A 20,358-nucleotide genomic window follows, 5' to 3' on the forward strand; every position below is an offset into this window, starting at 1 on the left:
ACAGTTCTGTCAATAAGACAGCAGGTGGTGGAACCGAAGCAGAGAACTCCTCGGCAGGTGGTTGTGCTATGGAACTTGGTTCTGACAGATGGCTCCCTTGCACAGTCAGTGCCCGGACCAGAGATGGACTGCAGCGGGGCACTTCCTTACTGAGCGCAGTTGATTTTGGTCTAGACACGGGAAGCATCAATAAAGCCCACAAGTAAACACTAGGGGGTTTCATTCTTTCAGTCCTAAACAAATAGCGCTTTCATTGATGGGACTGGCTGAAAGCTTGACACTGCTAAAGGCGAGGAAAACCAACATCTGATGGGGGGTCTTTCAAGAGACAATAAAACAAACAATTAATTCAAGATTAAGTAAAAGGGGGAAAAAGAAGAAATCTTTGGTGAGGAAATCGTTTGAAGTTTGAACCATTTGAAAAGTACATTTTCTGTGTCACTGCCCAGTTCTGTCTTCTGTCTCAAAGGATTTTGTAATTTTCTTGGTGGCAGTAGGCTACGCAAGCTTGGTCATTCAGTCTTTCATGAGCTTCCCTTTTGTGTGTTGAGAGTGTTCGAGTTAGAAAGAGGAGAGAGCTCAGAATTCACAAAGTGAGAAAAGAACAGGACAAAAAGCCACTTGCTTAGGCTTAGCCCAGGCTCTTGAAGATCATCTCAATGAAACATCTATATCGCCCTCTTCTGGTTTTGGAAGGCTAGTACTTTAATATAGTGCCAAGACTTGAATAATATACAGTGTGATTGTGGATAATGTATGTTTTGTTATATGAAAATCATTTAGGGTAATTCTGCTGAACTGACACCCGGCTAGGTAAGGCAGGATTTAATATCTAATAGAGAAATAGGACTCCTGAGTTATTAGGCCAGTCAATCTAAAGGTTTGAACCAAAATAAATTGCAATAGGTTTTTTATTATCCTTAGGGTCATCCAAATAACATTAACAATTCTCAATTAAATAATAGTGGATCATGGTAAATTCAGTGGTTGAAAGTTGGGGTACAATTAACAACTTATATAAGGCAACATTTCCAATTTTTCATTATGCTTTAAGTAGCATGTGTAGCATGTGACGTGTCAAACTAGGGGGTTTTCATGATTCTGAACCCATTCCAAGCATTAGTTTTGCACAAAAAACACTCCTTGGGCTAAATGAGGCCATAGCCACAAAATTAATGCTTAAAACTTAAGTGTCACAGGGTCATTAAAACAAGAGATAACTCAATGTGTGTGCTTCCTTTCCTTCACATCTCAACTGAATGTCACCTTTTGCTTTTATTAGTGAGTTCAGTCACAAAATGTACAATAGTTGTATTTATAAATGTACTGTACAGCCTGGTGCTAGTTTGAGAAGACTCCACCATAGCTTGCAAGAATACAGTAAGTCAGAAGAGAGTTGGCTGATAAGTTTACCGTCAAAGAGTCAAACTTTATCCGTTCTGAAGTACATGGCATAAAAAATACATACAGGTAGAAAACAAAATAATTCATAACAGTGCAAATTATACAGTATCTCTCATATTTTGTTTTTACAAGAACAGAACTGGATTGAAGGAGGAGAAAGAGGTAAGTGTAATTCTTTGAAAGGGGACTATTAATAGGAAATATGAGAGCATGGGGTACAAAACAACCCAAAAAGCCATTTCTGTCAGCCCCTACGGTATGTGGTAGGTTTACAGAACTAAAAAGGGATATGGCTATAGTGTCAACATTCAGACAAATCTAAATGTCCACCAGGTCACTTGGCACGGTCACTTGGCGATCAGAGGACGCATTTTAATGCAAGTACAACTTGCATTAATTAACATCAGACTGGAGCTGGACAGAGAAAAAGGCCTAAAGTCCAGGTATGAATGCATCCAATAAGTTTTACACATCTGACCACCCAAAGCAACAGGTGTTGTGTATTTGGCCACATCAGTGACAGACAGTGTAAATGTGATGCACCTCCCATCCACATACAGTAGGGGTGACGTGACATTGTCATTGGCTAGCAAAATGTGTGGGAGGGGCCTATTTATTAGCAAACTGAGGCAACCACACTTTGCAATTTTTCCAGAATTGCATCTTTCTAGTTTTAAATGTAATTTGTAAGTAATATCTTGGCACAATCTGGAGGAGATCAGATGCATGTTAAAGCTGAAATAAGTATATATTATTTTAATAATATTGAATCAAGTGACCATGTGTAACGTTAATGTAGCCTATTGAGTAGTACTGGCAATTCCACCGACATTCAGCACCAGAGTCTATGGCCATATTACCAGTTCATTGTTAACATTAAATGCTCTGTTCCACATAGGCATTTTTTTCCCCCTGTGAATCTCTTACTAACACCAGCAGTGTTCTTCTACTTGAACTTCTATACTTTATTTGACCAAAACAGACGTAAACCTTTAAAACAGTCACCAGACTCACCACACTAGTCAGCATGGCCAGTTTGTCAAAGCAGGCACGCATAGTAACCTTCTGTTGAAAGACTGGACAGGGTAGCCATTAGTAGACTGGTTGTGTCTCAAACCAGTCTCTGGTTCAGCAGGTGTGAGGTAGTAAACTCCCCAGGGAGTAAGGCATTTTCTAGGTTGCCTCAAATCCAAAATCGCTCCAGGGCGCTGGAAGTTCAGCTCCCTAAAGAATTCACAGAACTCACTGTGAAAAGCCACTGAGCGACTTTGCTCACTACCTCCAATGACTGGAAGCCACATATACCCTTCTGAAAGTGGGTGCATTCGTTTAAGGTCTCCCCGACAGACAACCGCTTATGCCATATATCATACTTTGATGTACGTCAGCGTCATATGGCAGAAAATAGCAAATCTGCAAGCGCACACCGCTTGTAGCTTGCAATGTTTGAACAATGACATGCCCACAATGTGTTGTTGTTATAGCTACATATGTATCTTGATGTATTGAGATCCTCTCATGTCACTGACTCAAAGTTCAATGACTCAGTAACCTAATCAGTGCCCGAAATTCAATTCACTGTGACTCACTACCTACGTAACTAGCGTTTGTCTACTTACTGCCGTCTAGAGCCAGACATGGCTTATTGCAGCCTTAGTATATCAGGTCAAATTGGGGCTGACAGAAAAAGGCTTGTAGGTTAAATGGAATCAGGGTTATGGGAAGCAACGGATAGGTGAAGAAGAGAGAGAACAGGTGAAGCAGGAGAAGAGAGGGTACAGAAGATGGTCTTTGGGGAGTGGTCAGGAGATCGGTCCTCATGTTCTCCTGGTCCGAGAATGCTGGATCAGCCACTGTAGTGTGATGTCTAACACACACACACACACACACACACACACACACACACACACACACACACACACACACACACACACACACACACACACACACACACACACACACACACACACACACACACACACACACACACACACACACACACACACACACACACACACACACACACACACACACACACACACACACACACACACACACACACACACACACACACACAGTGTAGGTGTAGTGTATGCATTGCTTCATGTTAATGTGGACAGCTTGTAATTAACAAAAACTAACGATCTAACTAAAATTGACATTTGACATTGACAATTTACATTTTTAAGAATATAAGTATATAAAAAACGAAAACACCAAAACTAATAAAAAACTATTTAGCATTTCAAAAAACAAACAAGCAAATCCGCTTTAAAACCTAATTAAAGCTAACTGAATTAGAAAAACATATTCATACTAAAAACTAAACTAAAATGAAAAATCCCAAACCGTTATAACCTTGGGACTCACCAATGTTGTCTTTCTCCTTACAGGAGATGGAGTAACAGCAAATCTCTCTGTCCTGGATAGCTGACAGGTTCCTGGAGGAGAGAGAGGAGGGGATACAGTAAGAGGAGGAAAAGGAAGGAAGATAAGATGAGAAGATAATAAGTTAATTGCATACAGATGTCTAATCGGGGCTACCGGTAGTTGAACCCGGGACACAGCGTTCATGTAATGACCTACCTGTTAGGATAGAAAATTAAGGCAGCAATATGAACGGTCCCAAGGAACATAATTAGGAAGCCTTACTTAGCAGTGACTGTAAATGAAAATAAATAACTGACATTTGAAATAATGTTCATTGTACTTACATGCGCTCAATTAGCTCCTTCTCATCCAAGGCACCGGATATGTCTCGCTTGTTCCCCAACACCAGTACCTGAGGAGAGGACCCACATGTTACAAAACTCAACAGCATCAGTTTAACTGTATTGGAGGTGAATAGCATGTGCGCACAGTGCATGCACGCGCACACACACACACACACACACACACACACACACACACACTTGGTTTTTTTTTTCATCACTTCTATTTGATGATCTCATCTCAAATCCATTGTGTCCATCACTCCACTCCTGTGCCTGTCCCCTCTCAGGGACAGGCACAGTCTCAGTCTGACTTTTACAACCCTGTGTCCCAGCAAAGCATTAACCTTGGAATATCTCTTTAGGAACACTGCACGCAGGCACGCACACACACACACACCATATGTATCTCTTTCTCCAATAAATCATTAGATGCAAGCCCTTCTTGTCTGCACTCACTATACATTCATTATTCATGTCTGGGCTTAGCCTAACCCTGTACGACAAAGTGTGTGTGTGTATCTTCCCCCTCAAGCTTTTTTCACAATATTTATTTAACTACATTGCAAAAGTAGCATTACTTTTCATGTAAGATTTCTGTGCAACAACTGTAAACATGGTTTCTTGTTTAGAACATAGCTTGTGTTAACATGTAAAAAAAAATATTTTTTGATGGCATCTTAGGATAGATGTAGACCTGAGAGTGCAGGAAAAAAATTGCCTTCCTTGATGTAGCATCTTGATGAGCATCAATGACCATCACCTGGGCACAGTCACAGACACACAGTTCCCCTCTGCAGGCTTCTACTACTGAGAAGTGACTGCATGGAGTCTGTCTCATTTCTCTCCAAAAGCACTTGAATATGATGGAATACACATTTGATATCACACACACCATCATTTACTAGCACCCCTATTTATTTATTTTAATTAAATTGATTAATACCGTCGGGATTCACGACGATAATCGTTGGGATTATCTTTTGTATTTTGCTAATATATTATAAAGTAGGTTGCCTTGCCTTGAGATGCCAGAGTGCAGGTGGAGCAGCGATCAATCACATATTTACTGCTCCAGCATAAGGATATCTGACTAGTTCAACCTCATGTTGATCTTTTTCAGAAATAGAAATCACGTGCTTCATTCAGCACAGTGTAAGGACCGACTGGCTCAAACCAGCAACCCTCTGTTCACTTAACCAACTTTGATGGCATGGGGTCCCCCCAGGGTCTATATTTGGCCCCTTCCTTTTTTTGTTATGTTATGTTTTGTTATGTTATTGACTATTTTCAGTGAACACGTTCTCTCCTCCGCTTTCGCCATACCCTAGCTGGGGTTGGCGAAAGGGCCTTTCTGTGTGGAGCAGAGGCGTATCTACAATAAGGCGAGGGCAGGCGTCCGCCTGTCCAAATCCATTTCTGGCCTGGCCAAAATCCATACAATGAGAAAAAAAGACGACAAAAACAAGACCTGAGAACTATTAATGGACAGCTGATTGGCCGTTGCGGTAGAGCGCAACCCTCAATCACCCATTGGAATGTAAATGCATGCCTTTCAGCCTTTGTATCCTACTCGTCTGGCAGGTATATCTCTTTGAAAACCTGGTGTGGAGTTTGCATGTTCTCCCCGTGTTCCTAGGTAGTAGGTAGCCGGTAGGTACCCTTACAAAAAATGATGCAGCCAGTAATCCTGGTCCCTATACCAGTGGCGTTTCCAGGAATTACATTTTGGGCAGGCAAGAATTACATTTTGGACAGGCAAGATGTGTTAATTGTCGTCTCCCCGCGCACAATCATAGCACTAAAGGTTTTCAAAGAGATATACCTGCCAAACGAATACAAAGGCTGAAAGGCATGCATTTACATTCCAATGGGTGATTGAGGGTCGCGCTCTATACCGCAACGGCCAATCAGCTGTCCACTAATAGTTCTCAGGTCTTGTTTTTGTCGTCTCTTTTTTCTCATTGTATGGATTTTGGCCAGGCAGAAAATGGATTTGGACAGGCGGACGCCTGCCCTCGCCTTATTGTAGATACGCCTCTGCTCTATACTGCATCGCCCCTGGTCAACCAGGGCGCCTGATGGAGAGGAAAGGAACTGGTTGGAATAACGTGCGCTACGTCCTACATGGGAAACTCCCCGCTGTCAGGTGATAAGAACCGGCCTGCTCACTCCACATGCATTGAAGGAAGCATAAGCTCAGTTTGGGGCTCTCCCCAGGTTGGCAGAGGGAGGGTATAGCGCCCAGGATTACAGTTTAGGCATGGGCTACAAAATCGTGGGATAAAATTTTAAAAACAAAAAGAAGATGCATTGGAAAATAAAAAATAAACTAATCCCAATGCTTAAGACTTCAGGTGAGGAGTAAAAAATAACACCCGTGTGAAGTGAGTGGTGCAACTCTGTGTGGGGGGGGGGGGGGGGGGGGGACCCCCACACAGGAACGCACCCAGGGTGCCGGCCCGGTTCCGGCGAGCCGCCCTGCGTCCGAAACGGTAGAGAAATGACAGTTACCATGTGGGGTAACTGTCATCCAGACCCCCAGGAACGCGCCCAGGGGGCCGGGCCGGTTCCGGCGTGCCGTCCCGGGTCCGAAACGGTTGAGAAATGACAGTTACCGTGTGGGGGTCCCTCTACTGTACCCTCTACTGTACTGTACTGTACTGTCACTGTACTGTAGCCTATCGGCACACCCGAAAATCATCATATATACAGTTAAAATGTGCGTGTGTGTTTGTGTGTGTGTTAGGTTGCGCACAGGTGGTGAAAAACAACCGTGCTGTTTTCGTGCTCAGACCCAGCCAGCCAGCCACCCAGCCACCCACCCACATAGCTCCGTAAGGGAGTGGTTGCACCACTCAAAGATGAGGAGTATTTACTGGAATGCCCTGAAGCTGAGGTTTGTCTAGAAGGTTGTGTAGCTCATTCTTGGAGGCCTCAATCTTCTCTGGGTCTGCTGCATCTACCATGTACCTGGGAAATTAAGTGAGACTTAGTTAATCAGAGAGAAAGAGAGAGAGACAGCGAGAGAGAGAGTTTGCTCGGCCTCCAGGACCAGGAGTTATTTAAGGACATATGTCATAATCCCAACTTTATGTTTCCTAACATGGTTATGATATCATCATCAAACATGTTAGTGGGTAATGTAGGGTAATTCCCATCTGGGCGCCATATTAACCCATTTTGGGCGGGAACCCCTTTTGATGTTAGCATTATGTTATGCACCGAGTGCCGCGCTACGAGCTTGTAGGTCTGCTATTTTTGAAAAATTGAAGAACGACTGACATAGAAACATAGCTTTTTCAGAAAACTGTCAGGATTTAGAAGACAGTTTAAGAATCTGATCTCAGGTCAAAATGGGTTAATGGTACCATCCCCTGCTGCTAATAGTTATAATGGGTAAATGCAGATTAATGGGGAGCAAAAAACTACCAATAATCCCTGAAAGAATCCAGGTGGATTTACGCAATTCACAATGCTACATAGTTCAAGTGTTAAAATCTGGGTTCAGCATAACAAGTTGTGAATGTCTTGTAAAGCAGGTATGGCTACTTTTGGAATTCTTAGACCAAAATGTCTTAAGAGGGCTGAAAGATGAGGGGAATGCTGCAATGTGTCCTCACTCCTCACTCACAAATTACTATTTTAGGTATAGGACTTTGGCTTGTGGCTAATTTATACTTTGTTGGTGTATGACTAGCACCAAAAATACCACATTTTCAACTAAAGACACAAGTGTTGCAGTTGAAAGGATGCTATTCTCAGCAGAGATTCAGAGAGCGACATAGGCACTAAGGCATAAGGCAAAACATTATTAGACATTAGACAAAGATAACATTAGGCATATCATAATGAAGGATATGGTTATGCTTACGAGTTAGTGATTTAACATAATCATTGGAAATTGATGGCTGGAGTGGTCCTATAGGAAGACTTGTGTGTGTGTGTGTGTGTGTGTGTGTGTGTGTGTGTGTGTGTGTGTGTGTGTGTGTGTGTGTGTGTGTGTGTGTGTGTGTGTACTCACACAATGGCACTGACTCCTCGACAGTATCTCTCCCACATACTCCTGAATCGAGGCTGACCCCCTATATCCCACAGCTGCAACAACAAAAATGTAATTATTGAAAAACATACTCTAGGCTCCACACTATCTGCTCTCTCCCTGGAGATTATGGGTGCAGTAGCTTCTAAAATACTATGAATACTAATGCAGAATACTAATATTAACTAACACACCTTTACAGCCAGGAAATAACTTAACTTAAACGTATAATACTAAATGTATGGTGTTCATAAATACATCTTAAGCATCATTAATACAAAGAAGAGTTTTGTAATGAAATGAGCAAAAATGTGACATTTTGAACATCAGAGAAGGAATTGTCCAACATGTCACATTGGCATTGTGCTACGCTGGACAGTTTTTAAGTCGCTTGACTCCTTATCAACATATTTGATTCCTCTGCAACAACCGTCCTTGGTTCTGGTGACTGCCCTCCTAATATGTTTTATTTATTTTTCATTCATTTATTGTATTTTTCTTTTTATTGTATGTTATATTTTTCATTTTCAAAACAAATTATAAAAAAAGAAATGAAAAGGTTATTGGGTAAAGTGAATCAAGCAACTTGGATGCTCACAAAAGCTTTGGTAGACTGTAAAATGTCCCAAACATGTTTGAAGTGAAATATCCCTTTAATAATACGTTAAGGATGTGGCAGGATGTGGCAGACAGTACACATAGGCCGGTGCTTGAACTAACCTTTATGGTAACATTTCCTTTTGTGATCTTCCTCATGTTGAAACCCACCGTGGGAATCATGTCTTCACTGAACTGACCTGACTGGTTAACAACAACAAAAGAATATACCAGGTGTTACGGCTGTGGAAAAAATAAAATATCCAGTAAAATAAAATAAAAAACACACATCACCCATTTTCAACCCATCTTCATATAATCGGTCCTCAGACTCATTATAATATGGTACAATTTTTGTCAACTCAGTTCAGAAATCCATCCACAATTAAGTGACATAATTTCTATTCCTGGAAAGTTTGCTATAATGGAAGCCATTTATAGCATATTTTCGGACTAGGTTGTTGTAATGACCATCCCTGGCAAGAGGAGTAGTGACGAAGCTGCTACGTCCTCCCTGGGGGCTCCTTACTGGCAGGTGAGCAGGTAGGGACAACAGCAGTGACAAGTTCAACACACACAAGTGTGTGGGCCCAGGGAGGAATTAATTGGCATATCGACTAAATTGGGAAGGGGGGGCAGAGCTATAAAATATACATGACTGACTGTATAAGTAACAAATTATACATTATTGGTAGTAATAAATAAAACACAATGCTGTCAAGGCCAGGGTTCACATGACAACACAGATCACTTGAGGACACACATCCACGGCCAAGAGTGGGAGGGGAAGAACTGCAGGAGCGTCTACAAAAGGCCCTTTTTAATACCGACATCAACATTTCTCAGTGTTGAACTGTGTCCAAGATTAGCAACTGACATCCTGTGTATAATATGCCTGACTGTGTCTCAGATTATATTTTACACCTGACTTTAAAAAGAAAAGACAACTAAAACAAACATTAAAATCAGACATCAGACAAACATTAAAATTCTGTAGCAAAAGGCAGATGAAAGGCCTGGGCCGTGGCTCAGCGGTCCAGGCACCTTGGCCGGTAGCCCAAGTCTGGCAGTGTGCCGCGGGTTCGACTCCCGATCCCGACGGCCCTTACTGCATGTCACCCCCCATCTCCTGTCAGCCTACTGTCTGTCCCTCTATAACAAATATAAAATAAAAAAGGCGAAAGCCACAAAAAAATTAAAGTTGATGAGGCGATGACAGTTAACTCCCATGTAGTAGTGCCCATGTAGCCTACAGGTGATGACAAAGAATACTGGACATCTCACCCCTGGTGAGTTGTCCGGACGTTCGGGGTGAGTTGCAAAAGGGGTGAGTTGTCTTGTTACCATGACGAAAAGCCTGAATGTCACCCAAAAGAGCTTCATTCATTGCATCAGTGGCTGCTGTCTCAATATAATAAGATAATAAGAACTGTATCAAATGGGCCCGTTGCCTAATACATATCATGGGGTCCATGCAATGAAAAGGGCTCACTGACTTAATAAACACACCACTGATCAGAGGCAGCAACGTCAAATGAGGACACAGCTTCACTTGTCATGGAATGTAGCGTTGAAACCACCACATGGCCATACTGTATTCTAGTTATAGGTCTTTATGCTTTTAACTACTGCCAACAGCAATGGAAAATCTAATCCCCGCCGCAACCACAACGAAACGAAAATTGTCTAAATGGACGTCATCATCGTGATGTCATTATGAAGTCACAATCACCATCATGGTGTGAGAGTATGGGTACACACACTGACTACACACATCTTTTAAACACCCCAGAATGTGCTTCAATGTCGTTTAAGCCTATTCAGTCGCTAACATACTGTCCGTTCACTTGTAGGCTCGCAGATGATCATTCACTATTTTGGGCAAGCGACACCGTCGTACTACATAGTATAAATGTCATTTTTTTAGGGGCGGAGCGCGGCATCTTGATCACAAGACCTGTGTGGAAGTCAGTCAATAAAATAACAATATGATCCCCAAGGGGAAAAAAATTACCGCTATCACGTTGACAAAGGTGGTCTTCCCGGAATACTGCAGCCCGACCAGTGTCAGCTCCATCTCCTCCTTCCAGAACAAGGTTTTAAACCAGTCCAGCAGCTTGCTAAACAAGGCGATCATCTTGACCCCGGTTGGAAGTGGACGTAGATCAGCTGACTGTCTCCTCCGTGGTGGCGGTGGTGGTGATGATGGTGATATTGGGGACAATGTGAAGATGTAGCTTCAGCTTTTCACGGGCACACACGACACACCACGACCGATCAGGCGGCGGGGTTCTGCTCGTTTATTAAACCTGCGAAAGATAAATACCTGGACACCTTTTAGTGTAAGGTTGTTGCTGTCCGTTGACTGGTCTTCATTGGGTGGGGTTGACATCCATGTACAGCTGATCACAAACAATGCATGATCCGTGGTCAAAGGTAGGGTCTACACATCCCATAGCTCGGAAGGACAGTCGTTTGTCTCTGGAGTGCTGTTAGTAGGCAACATGCAGCCACTAGATGTCGCTGCACCTCCCCATGCCACATAACTGGTTTTGGTATTATGACAGGTGGGCACTATACTAGTACGGACATCTGGAGAATGGTTGGACATCTGGGCACCATATTTTCTGGAAGGGGGAAAAAAACCGAAAGAAACCACGACCCCTAAGCCTAAATTGTCCAAGTGCCCACTCGTCCAAGTTGCCCAGTTGTCCAAGTGCCCACATATCCTATAGTGGCTAGTGCCCAGTTGGTTTTGGTCATGGTTTTGGTGCCCACCCAGTCTGCCCACTTGACCTGTTTCCGTTTCCCGGTTTACACATACTTACGTTACATTATTATACATCCATATATTAGCAAGTAATCAGTGAGGAGTTGACATGCATAAACCATAGGCATAAACTGCAATTAATGTGCATGTCCCTTTTGGTTTGCTACTTTGCTTCGGGGGGGGGGGGGGGGGGGGGGGTGTCTGTCTTGTCTAAACAAACATACATACTGCTATTGTAGTTGCTGACCCGCTGTCCACATGGTATTATTTATAGATTGGTACATGTTTTATCCTTGACATGTTTGATGTTATTCGTTTAAGGGTTTGCTGCTGTGTTCACTGTTTACCTACCTAACATTGGAAGTCGCCGGTTGCCTGACAACCATCTAGCCAATCACAGTGTGACAACACACCCCAGAATATGGGATGCGAGACTACTGTCAAATGTTTATTGAATATTTGCGCCCCCTGCTGTACGATGCTGTAACCTACTTTGAGAGACCTCAGTCTAACTTACCATTAGTGCTCGCAGATTACACAATCTACTTGATAGTAGTATTATACCGGTATTTCTTTATTATTCTTTCTTTCTTTAAAACAAATGGCATAAACTAATACGATATTATGGTATTTACATTTTTACTTTAAAAAATATTATTTGGAAGTGAATTTGACGAATGTGCTCATCGATAGATAGTCGGGAAAAGGGCAGGCTATAAGGAAGTAGGCACTATCATACATGGCGAATTAAGAGCTATTTTGTGTTTGTTTTCAAAGATAACATGAGGCGCAAGAAACATTGAAGACTTCAGTGGAGTGGATCCATACTTGAGGTAGACTGATTTGGTGATTGTATCTGTTATTTGTGTCGTTGGAAGGAGTAAACATGCTATGTAAACACCAGCTAGTGACATATTCGTACCTGTTTGTTTCTAGCTTTTAACACCACTATACCTGATTAAAACACTGTTTTTTAAATTTACAGTGTGACAGTTGATTGCTTTTTTTTTTTTAAATCAACTTGAATCTTGAATAGGTTAGGGTTAGAGATTCTTAAAATCAACTATAGCATTAAGTTTATGGAGACTCGCCATCTTGCTAACGTTAGCCAGCCACCTGCTTCAACATGAACTTAATTTAATCTAATGTTCAACTGCTTTTGGGTCGTTCAGTCTGTAATATAAATCTATGTAACATTAGCCTGTCTGAAGAGGACATTTTGAATCCTGACTTCATACCTCGTGTGTGTGTGTGTGTGTGTGTGTGTGTGTAGGTGACACTATGCATGTCCATGGTGGTTGAAGAGCACCAAGCCCATATTGACTGACACTATACATGCTATGGGGACAACCATGAGTGAGCCGTGCATCTACGACAAGCTGTCAGAGAGTATCGACATCCTCCGTCAGTCTGGCTATCGCTATGGCATGTCAGAGAGAGAGATTGAGAAGTTCATCAAGCAGGTGCTAGAGACCAACGAGCCGAGAAGAGACCCTCCTCAGTTCCCCATCCTGCGAGCTACCATCAAGGTTGACACTTCAGTCTGTCGAACAATTGTTGAGAATTTATATTCTGATGAGAGAGCACCATCGATATTCTTTCTCCTGCATTCACTGTAGTTTCGACAACTTCAAATGATCACTATGAACAAAGCAAGGAACTCTAAATCAAAAATCGCACACGTGTGAAGTGAGGGGCGCTCTTATCATCATACGTCTTCATACATCATCTCATTCTGGCCAATCACAATTTGCGTCCTCAGCTTCGTCTTCAATGTTTGTGTTTACACAATGTTTAAACACTCAAAGCTGGCCATTGATTGTCAATGGCATTCAATGTTTGTGTTTACACAAACATTCAATGCTGGCCATTCATTGTCAATGGCATTCAATGTTTGTGTTAAGACAATGTACTGTTTACACAAACCCTCACAGCTGTACATAGGAGGGGCAAGCACCCCTCACAAATTTAATTTCTTGAATCTAGAGTTGCAACACCAACCATTGACGGTCCATACATCCAAACAGAAAAGTAATATCTGATTGTATTATTAACGATTGTATGGAAACTAAAGCTTGAATTATCCTCTATTTACAAAGTTTTTATTTCATAAAAATCCACCACCATATATACCAATACGTTATGAGCTACTTTCTGTCAATAAATCAGGTGCAGGTGATTATTTTTCTAAGTGTCAGAGTTTGGAAGCACTCGTGGGAAATCACTCAACGGTCCTGCGCACCTCCTGGTTCGAAATTGCACGATGCACAGCAGGAGGACGTTGCGTTATTGAAAACGTGCATGAAATGTATTGACAGAAAGTAGTTCATAGCATGTCTACAGTGGATCTTTATGAAACAAACATTTGCAGATAGAAAAAGGATAATTCAAGATTTCCATACAGCTGCAATGTTGGTGAGTTTAATCTCGTTTAAATACAATCAGATAGGACTTTTCTGTTTGGAATGTACAGGCTGTCAATGGTTGGTGTTGCTCTAGATTCAAGAAATTAAAATTTTAATTTAGAGTTGCTTGCGGCTAGGAACAAACCGAATTATTGTGTTATTAGGCTGTGTCTAGTAAATCTTTCATTCTACAAGGCACAGTGGCGGCTAGCCAACCAGAACTCTATCAGCACTTTATCTTTTGAACTAATTGGATTGATAAATAATAAAATTGTATACGTTAAGTTGATCACATTTGTCACATAAAAAGACAACTAATCTATCAACATGGCTTCAGTGCTAGTGATTCAGTGCTCCTTACTCTTTTACCAGTAGTGGATAGTACAAAGTACATTTAATTAAGTACTGTACTTGAGTATTTGTATTTTTGGATACTTAAGTTGTGACTTTCACGCCACTACAGTTGACATTTCAAAGACAAATGTCCTTTTGACTCTACTACATTTCTGAGGAAATTAACCACTTAAGCCTTATTTCAGATGTAGTTTAAATGGCAGATCTACAAGCTTACAACATGTAATGATTTAGATCATACATGGGCAACTGGTGGCCCATGGGCCACATGCGGCCCCCACCTCCACTTAATGTGGCCCTCAGATTAATATTGGAATACCAATATTTATTTCAACTGTTACAATTCCAAAACATGCAAACATGACCGGCTTTAATTACTTCAGTCTAGATTAGTAGTCTTCTAGGTTTAATTTCAAACTAAATAAAAAAGGTTACTTTTCATTATTCCAAATCCAAAATGGCAAAAAATTATTCAGGGTTTCAATTCAAATATAACAAAAATAGCAGATCTACAAGCTTTTGAGCTAGTAGATCAGCTATTTTTGCTACGACAGTAATATGTGTGGCCCTCTGGAGTGAGTGTGGAAATATAGTGGCCCTCTCCATCGTCAAAGTTGCCCACCCCTGATTTAGATCTTCCATCTTCACTATTATTGCTATTTATTTATTTATTTATGTATCTTTGAAATGTTCTTAGAAATGTAATACAGTCTTTCTTTTTTTTACTCCACAGTTTGTTGTAGCTGTGGGCTTTCTGCTAGTGGTGGTGCTGGCCTTCACCTATCCACAGAACCCTCCCCATCTAGGTCTGGTCAACCTGGGGGGACACAACTGGTCCTCGCCTCTCAGTCACATACGCCTGCTGTCTCTGCCTATTGCAAAGAAGTACAACTTAAAAGGTTTAAATGTTGCGCGCGCGCACACACACACACACACACTCACACACACACTCACACACTCACACACACATTATCCACAGTGATAAATTAACATTGAGAGTTTGCAAATGGACCAGAGTTACACACCCTTGTAGTTCTACCCTTGTCAGGATTAATTTCCACTGACTGCAACATTCTTCCGCTAACCAAGAATCACCACTACAAGTCTGGATTCATTGTTGTTCTCAGAATGGACACGGTCAATATTGGCATTTGGCAATATTGTGCAAATGAGTGATTAGCTACATTATACTGTAGATTTGGATGATTTGAGACATGTGGACTTCCTGTGTTGACCCTGTTCTTACTATCATCCCCATACTGTCCAAATTATTTGAGATGATCTCATCCTAACTTATTGAATATGACTCCAATCACTCCATATTAACTTAAAAGTGACGCTTACTTTTATATCCTATTTCTCTCCTGCAGGCTTCCATGAGTGGTGGAGTGCCGGTGCTCTCCGTCAGAACCTAGTGAACTGTTCAGGCTGTGCTCAGGTCTCTTCTGTGCTGGAGGTCCCCGAGACCCTTAGAGATACTGTAGCCTTACGTAGGGGCCCCCAGCCTGTACTGCTGAAGGTAATGACAACACAATGCAGCTATGTTAACCAAGCACATTTGTTTTTTGCTTTACTTTAAAATGGCAAAATTTATATGCTCCTGTAACCATCCGGTCGGTCTGCCTAGGGCGGAAAGTCTCTTTGCCTGCAGCGACAGCAGCTGGAGGAACTCTACTCAGCCCATTCAGGCTCCATGTCCATTCTACTGGAGGAGGACGACGACAGCTTACTGGCCTATGAACAAGGCTTCCCTCAAGGGCCTGCAAACTTCACCCTGCTCTGGTAAATGTCCAAGCATGTTTATTGTCTCCACAAGCCGAAGGCATGGCATGGCGTGCGTGTGTGTGTGCGCGCACCTTGTAGTCTCCGCCTACAGGAAATACGTTGCCTGCGACCATGAGACCCGTTTCTGAATCGGTCTATAGGCACACTCAACAGAGCCAGAGGCCAAGGAAAAACCTTTGCCTTGCATTTTCCTGCCAGTTATAGCACCATCATGAGGCCATTTTTTGCTGAAAACATTTCTTTATATTACTCGTACAGATGTTATGCATACATCACGCAAATCGGTATACACTATCTCTATAGGCATGGGTTCAACACAGATCTGTTTGATTTTTCATATATTACTCCTACACATTTTGTCCAAACATCACAAACGCTATTATGGTGGAGACCTAGTTTTGTTCTCTATTGACACACAGCGTTTTAATGAGTTCATGTTGTCTATCAGTAATGAATTCCTCCAACAGGTTTGCAAAAAGTGGCTATTGTTTAATACAACTCACACAGTCTGTAATAGAATCATTTTACATTTGCTGTCTTTCTTTAACTAGGAGGTTTAGCTCTGCCACCAGAGAAAAGGTACTGAGGTGGCTGTTCCCTAAAGCAGAACTCTGTCCCCTGCTGGACAGTGCTGGTACTACACTACAGCGTTGCCTGGTTACCCACAGCACAAACACACAGAGTACGGTGAGTTTAGAATGTGTTTGCTTACTTTTCGGTTTACTCTTGTTGTGTCAGAGAGCGGTTTAAGATTTTTATGTGTGATGTGGAAGTGCAAGCTTGTGTGTCTGTGTCTGCTGCAGTGTTGACCAAGTTGAAACTTCTGACCACTTGCAGAACGGTGGTTTAAATTGTAACATTCTAAAACTGGACAGTCCACATCCAGGCTACTTCCTTGATGCACAAAGTCCAGACGGCACAATATCCATATTATATGGTAGGTAGCCAACTAGCAATGTCCTTCCAGGCTATGGAATTTCCGCAGTCGAGGGGCCTGTCCTCCTTGGAATGAGACTTGTGGGTGAAACACTATTTCATCCATGAGGTCCATTTGGGACCTCATTTCAATGATTTGGCGTCCCTTTGGGATATAGGAATGTAACAGTTGCAAGAGCAAGATAGACACAGCAATCATAATAATGGCCATGACCTATGATATGATACAATCTGAACCGTATTGCTTGGTATTTGGCACATCGAATCTCACCAGACTTAGGCCAAGTTTACACGGTAAAGAACAGTAAACGACAAAGTGCTGTTGCATTCTCACTTTTCATTTCAAGTGATTGAAAACGCTGTAGTCTGCATGTCAGGTGGTTACGTGGCGGTGAGACGTGCTGCCAGATAGACCAGTCACGTATGTGTAGAACATCAATGTAATCATAGACATAATGGATGTAATAGCATACAAACTACGTGAGCCATGACATCACACTTTTTGCCGTTTTCCCTGTATTGCATTTTCAAAGATTTCCACCCTGGAATGGGGTTTCGCTTTGTTGCTTGTTGCAAATCTCATGGTGAATGTTTGGTCTGAAGTTGGCTTCATGTTGTGTGTGTGTCCCAGGGGGTTGGTGTTCTGAGCTGGTTGGTGGTTGGAGAGGGGCTGCCCACAGTCCGTGTGCTCCCTGTCCACCGGTGTCAGAAACACTGCAGCTCCTTCAATCTTTGGCTAGGACCCGGAGACATGGGTAAGGACTTCACATATACACATACACTCAGTGCACCTTGTGCAATAGAAGAAAACACATCGCTGCTGTCGGGCAGAAACTAGCTATCAATTTGAATATAAATCCGTACTATTAAACACTCTTCTGACTAAGCCTCCTAACTGGGGGTCCGTACGCTTTTCCGTCCAGTCATTGGTCCGACATGCGGAAATTCACCGGATTAAGGTTGGCGAACATGCTTTAAGGTTGGCGACCGGATTAAGGTTGGCGAACATGCGTTAAGGTTGGCGAACATGCACTGCTCCGTGCTTGTGGTTATGGTTAGGTTAGGGTTTGAGGTAGGTTGTCGGACCAATGACTGGTCGGAACTTAGTACTGCACCCTCCTAACTCCATTCGATTCTAATGGTCAAAAACATCCTCCACTTGAGCTGTATTTGGGTAAAGTGATGTCTGACAATGAGGACCAGTTGTGTCCCCCCAGGTTGACCAAACCCAATGTCTGACAATGTATCTTTTATGAGGCAGTATTGTGTTCTAAAAACATGTTTGTTTTTTAATTTCCTGAAGTTAATATTTTGGGCATACCGTAGCTGGTTTCTGCCTTGCAGCAGAGATATACTGATAAATCTGTGATAGGCCAGTAGTATCTGCTACTAAAATCTGCCAGGCCAACCGATATATCGTTGGGGCTCTAGTAAAATACAATGGCAGTTACCCACACTATTACAAGCTAACCGTTTTGACCTTTTCTTCTTTGACCTGACTAGTGTATGCTGATTCCCGCTACTGGCAGATGGAGCTCTTCCCTGGGAGGGGCCAAAACATCATCTGTGATGGTTCAGCCACTTGAAGAGGCGTCCTTAATGTGGACAGTAAAGTTAAAAGGGAAAGGGGGGAGAGAGAGAGAGCAAGGACTTGGACATTCTTTACTCAGATGGAAGACCTCTCTCTCTCGGTCTGATCTTCACTGCTGCCAGTTGGCTAAAAGATGTGTAATTTCTTGTTCAGGTGTATTGTGACTTGTTTGACCGTATTGGGACTGGACACAAAATGTGAAACTTTAGAATGAAAGGTTTCCCCACTTGCATCACTAAATGCCCAAGTCTTAAAAATCTTAAAATTTGCTCTTTCTGGTTAACTTAATGGGAATTACCAAATCAATAATGTAATACTTAACAATTCTGGTTTAATATTTCCTTAACTACTCCAAGTCTGACAATATCTAGTTCACCGTTTCTCAACAAGTTGCATCAGGACCCAAAAGCGTGTCTTGAGCCGTTCTCACAGGGCCACGGACAAATAACTTTAATAGAGGAATATATTTTATTATTTAATATACTGTATTTGATCATGCCTTTTATGGTCTGTGCAAAACCGAGATCCTATTTTGAAAGCAGTTGATAATTATTGATCTAGGTAATGGAAAGCTAATTTCTTCACTCACATTTTGGTATATTGTACTTAATTTTGGAGATGGCTGGGATGTTTTACGAAGCGTTTGCATCGTGGAACAGGTGGACTTTGTGTCCCATTGAGAAGAATGGGAAAATAAGTCATCTGTGTTCTGGTAGTGCACAAAATAAATTCTACATTGGAAAATGGCTCATATGACATTGTGGCACTGCTCATGTAAAATACCTGTTTCACAATATGGTATGTCAGGTTTAAAGTTAATCAGATGAGTGTGTGTGTGTGTTAGCAGTTGAATACATGATTCTTTCATGATTGGCTGTTCTAGTGCCATAGCTTTTAAGGCGATCTCCGTTATTTCAAAGTTGGGTGCCTCTCAGCCTATACATTGTCAAAGTCCTTTGCTAATTGTCATTGCTTTTCTGTTTGTCATCCTTTTGCCTGTAAAAGCACTTTATTGAGCCAGTATTTAATTGTCATATTCATTTATTTGGTTCTTTCATATAATTTTGCCAATCACTCTTAATTTATCTGCATTTTAAATTACTTTGAAATTAAATTTGTAACTTATTGTGATCAACAAACTGCATTTGTTGTTTAAAGCTGAGAAACAATATTTGCAAGTCATAAAATCTAAGGCGTATTAAAGACACAAAACACAAGCAGATGTAAATTTATGTTTTAATAAAACCTTGTTTTTCTCTTAAGTTCAGGTAGATTGTGAGTAAACCACCCACAAAATGAATTGTGGTAGCTAGCTAGTAGTATACTAGATTGCCAAATTTTTTCAAACTAAAGCGTCAATGCAGGACATCTTGAAAGCATATTGTAAACTACAGTATAGCTGTGACGCAGTCGGTCACAGCGTTGGCTTACAACTAGGAGTGCAGGTAATTTGTAAGTGATCTATCGTCATAAAATATATAATATATCAATGTGTTATGGAATGACAAGATGCTAAATGACAAAACTAAATATTTTGATGAAATTACACTACAAAATAATCCTTTACAGGTCTTCACAGCCATTCAATAACGGATTGATTCTGAAATTACTCAAAGCAGTTATAAACCACTATTGTGCTTTATTTGATTACGGTATATATGAAAATAACTTCCAAGATAGTAGGGTCAAAACTTGCATAGCTGGAACTAGGTCACAGATACATGAAATGAAACTTGTTAAATGTCTAAGCTTTTAGAAGTGGA

At 41.6% G+C, this 20,358-nt stretch overlaps 2 protein-coding genes and 1 long non-coding RNA gene across 7 annotated transcripts in view; 1 reads left to right on the forward strand and 2 right to left on the reverse strand.

Moving 5' to 3' along the window:
- The window catches only part of LOC306929734, a 231,748-nt gene that overhangs the window by 101,804 nt on the left and 109,586 nt on the right, over positions 1-20,358 (reverse strand). The gene's annotated exons all lie outside the window — the stretch shown is intronic.
- Positions 1,416-10,902, reverse strand: LOC306929400 (ADP-ribosylation factor-like protein 8A; the record flags this gene model as incomplete). Of its 2 annotated transcripts, XM_079509920.1 has the most annotated exons (7): positions 10,769-10,902; positions 8,878-8,958; positions 8,140-8,213; positions 6,995-7,088; positions 4,119-4,186; positions 3,775-3,845; positions 1,416-3,271 (listed from the first exon to the last, which is right to left on the reverse strand). In XM_079509920.1, the coding sequence occupies exons 1-7, from the start codon at positions 10,889-10,891 to the stop codon at positions 3,222-3,224; spliced, it is 561 nt and encodes a 186-aa protein (XP_079366046.1). In that variant the 5' UTR covers positions 10,892-10,902. The 2 variants fall into 2 exon arrangements, with proteins under 2 accessions (XP_079366046.1, XP_079366047.1); XM_079509921.1 differs by lacking the exons at positions 1,416-3,271; positions 4,119-4,186 and having other exon boundaries at positions 3,792-3,845.
- On the forward strand, positions 10,759-19,618 carry cUnh6orf89 (chromosome Un C6orf89 homolog). 4 transcript variants are annotated; one of them, XM_079509917.1, is made up of 9 exons: positions 10,759-10,850; positions 12,302-12,357; positions 12,798-13,053; positions 15,017-15,182; positions 15,654-15,802; positions 15,911-16,065; positions 16,620-16,755; positions 17,636-17,759; positions 18,508-19,618. In XM_079509917.1, exons 3-9 carry the CDS (start codon positions 12,865-12,867, stop codon positions 18,588-18,590), a joined length of 1,002 nt encoding a protein of 333 aa, XP_079366043.1. In that variant the 5' UTR covers positions 10,759-10,850; positions 12,302-12,357; positions 12,798-12,864; the 3' UTR covers positions 18,591-19,618. The 4 variants fall into 4 exon arrangements, with proteins under 4 accessions (XP_079366043.1, XP_079366044.1, XP_079366045.1 ...); XM_079509918.1 differs by lacking the exon at positions 10,759-10,850 and adding an exon at positions 11,050-11,190; XM_079509919.1 differs by lacking the exon at positions 10,759-10,850 and adding an exon at positions 12,089-12,151.

The sequence above is a fragment of the Electrona antarctica genome, assembly GCF_951216825.1.
Source record: "Electrona antarctica genome assembly, chromosome: 9".
In the NCBI taxonomy this organism is placed as follows: Eukaryota; Metazoa; Chordata; class Actinopteri; order Myctophiformes; family Myctophidae; genus Electrona; species Electrona antarctica.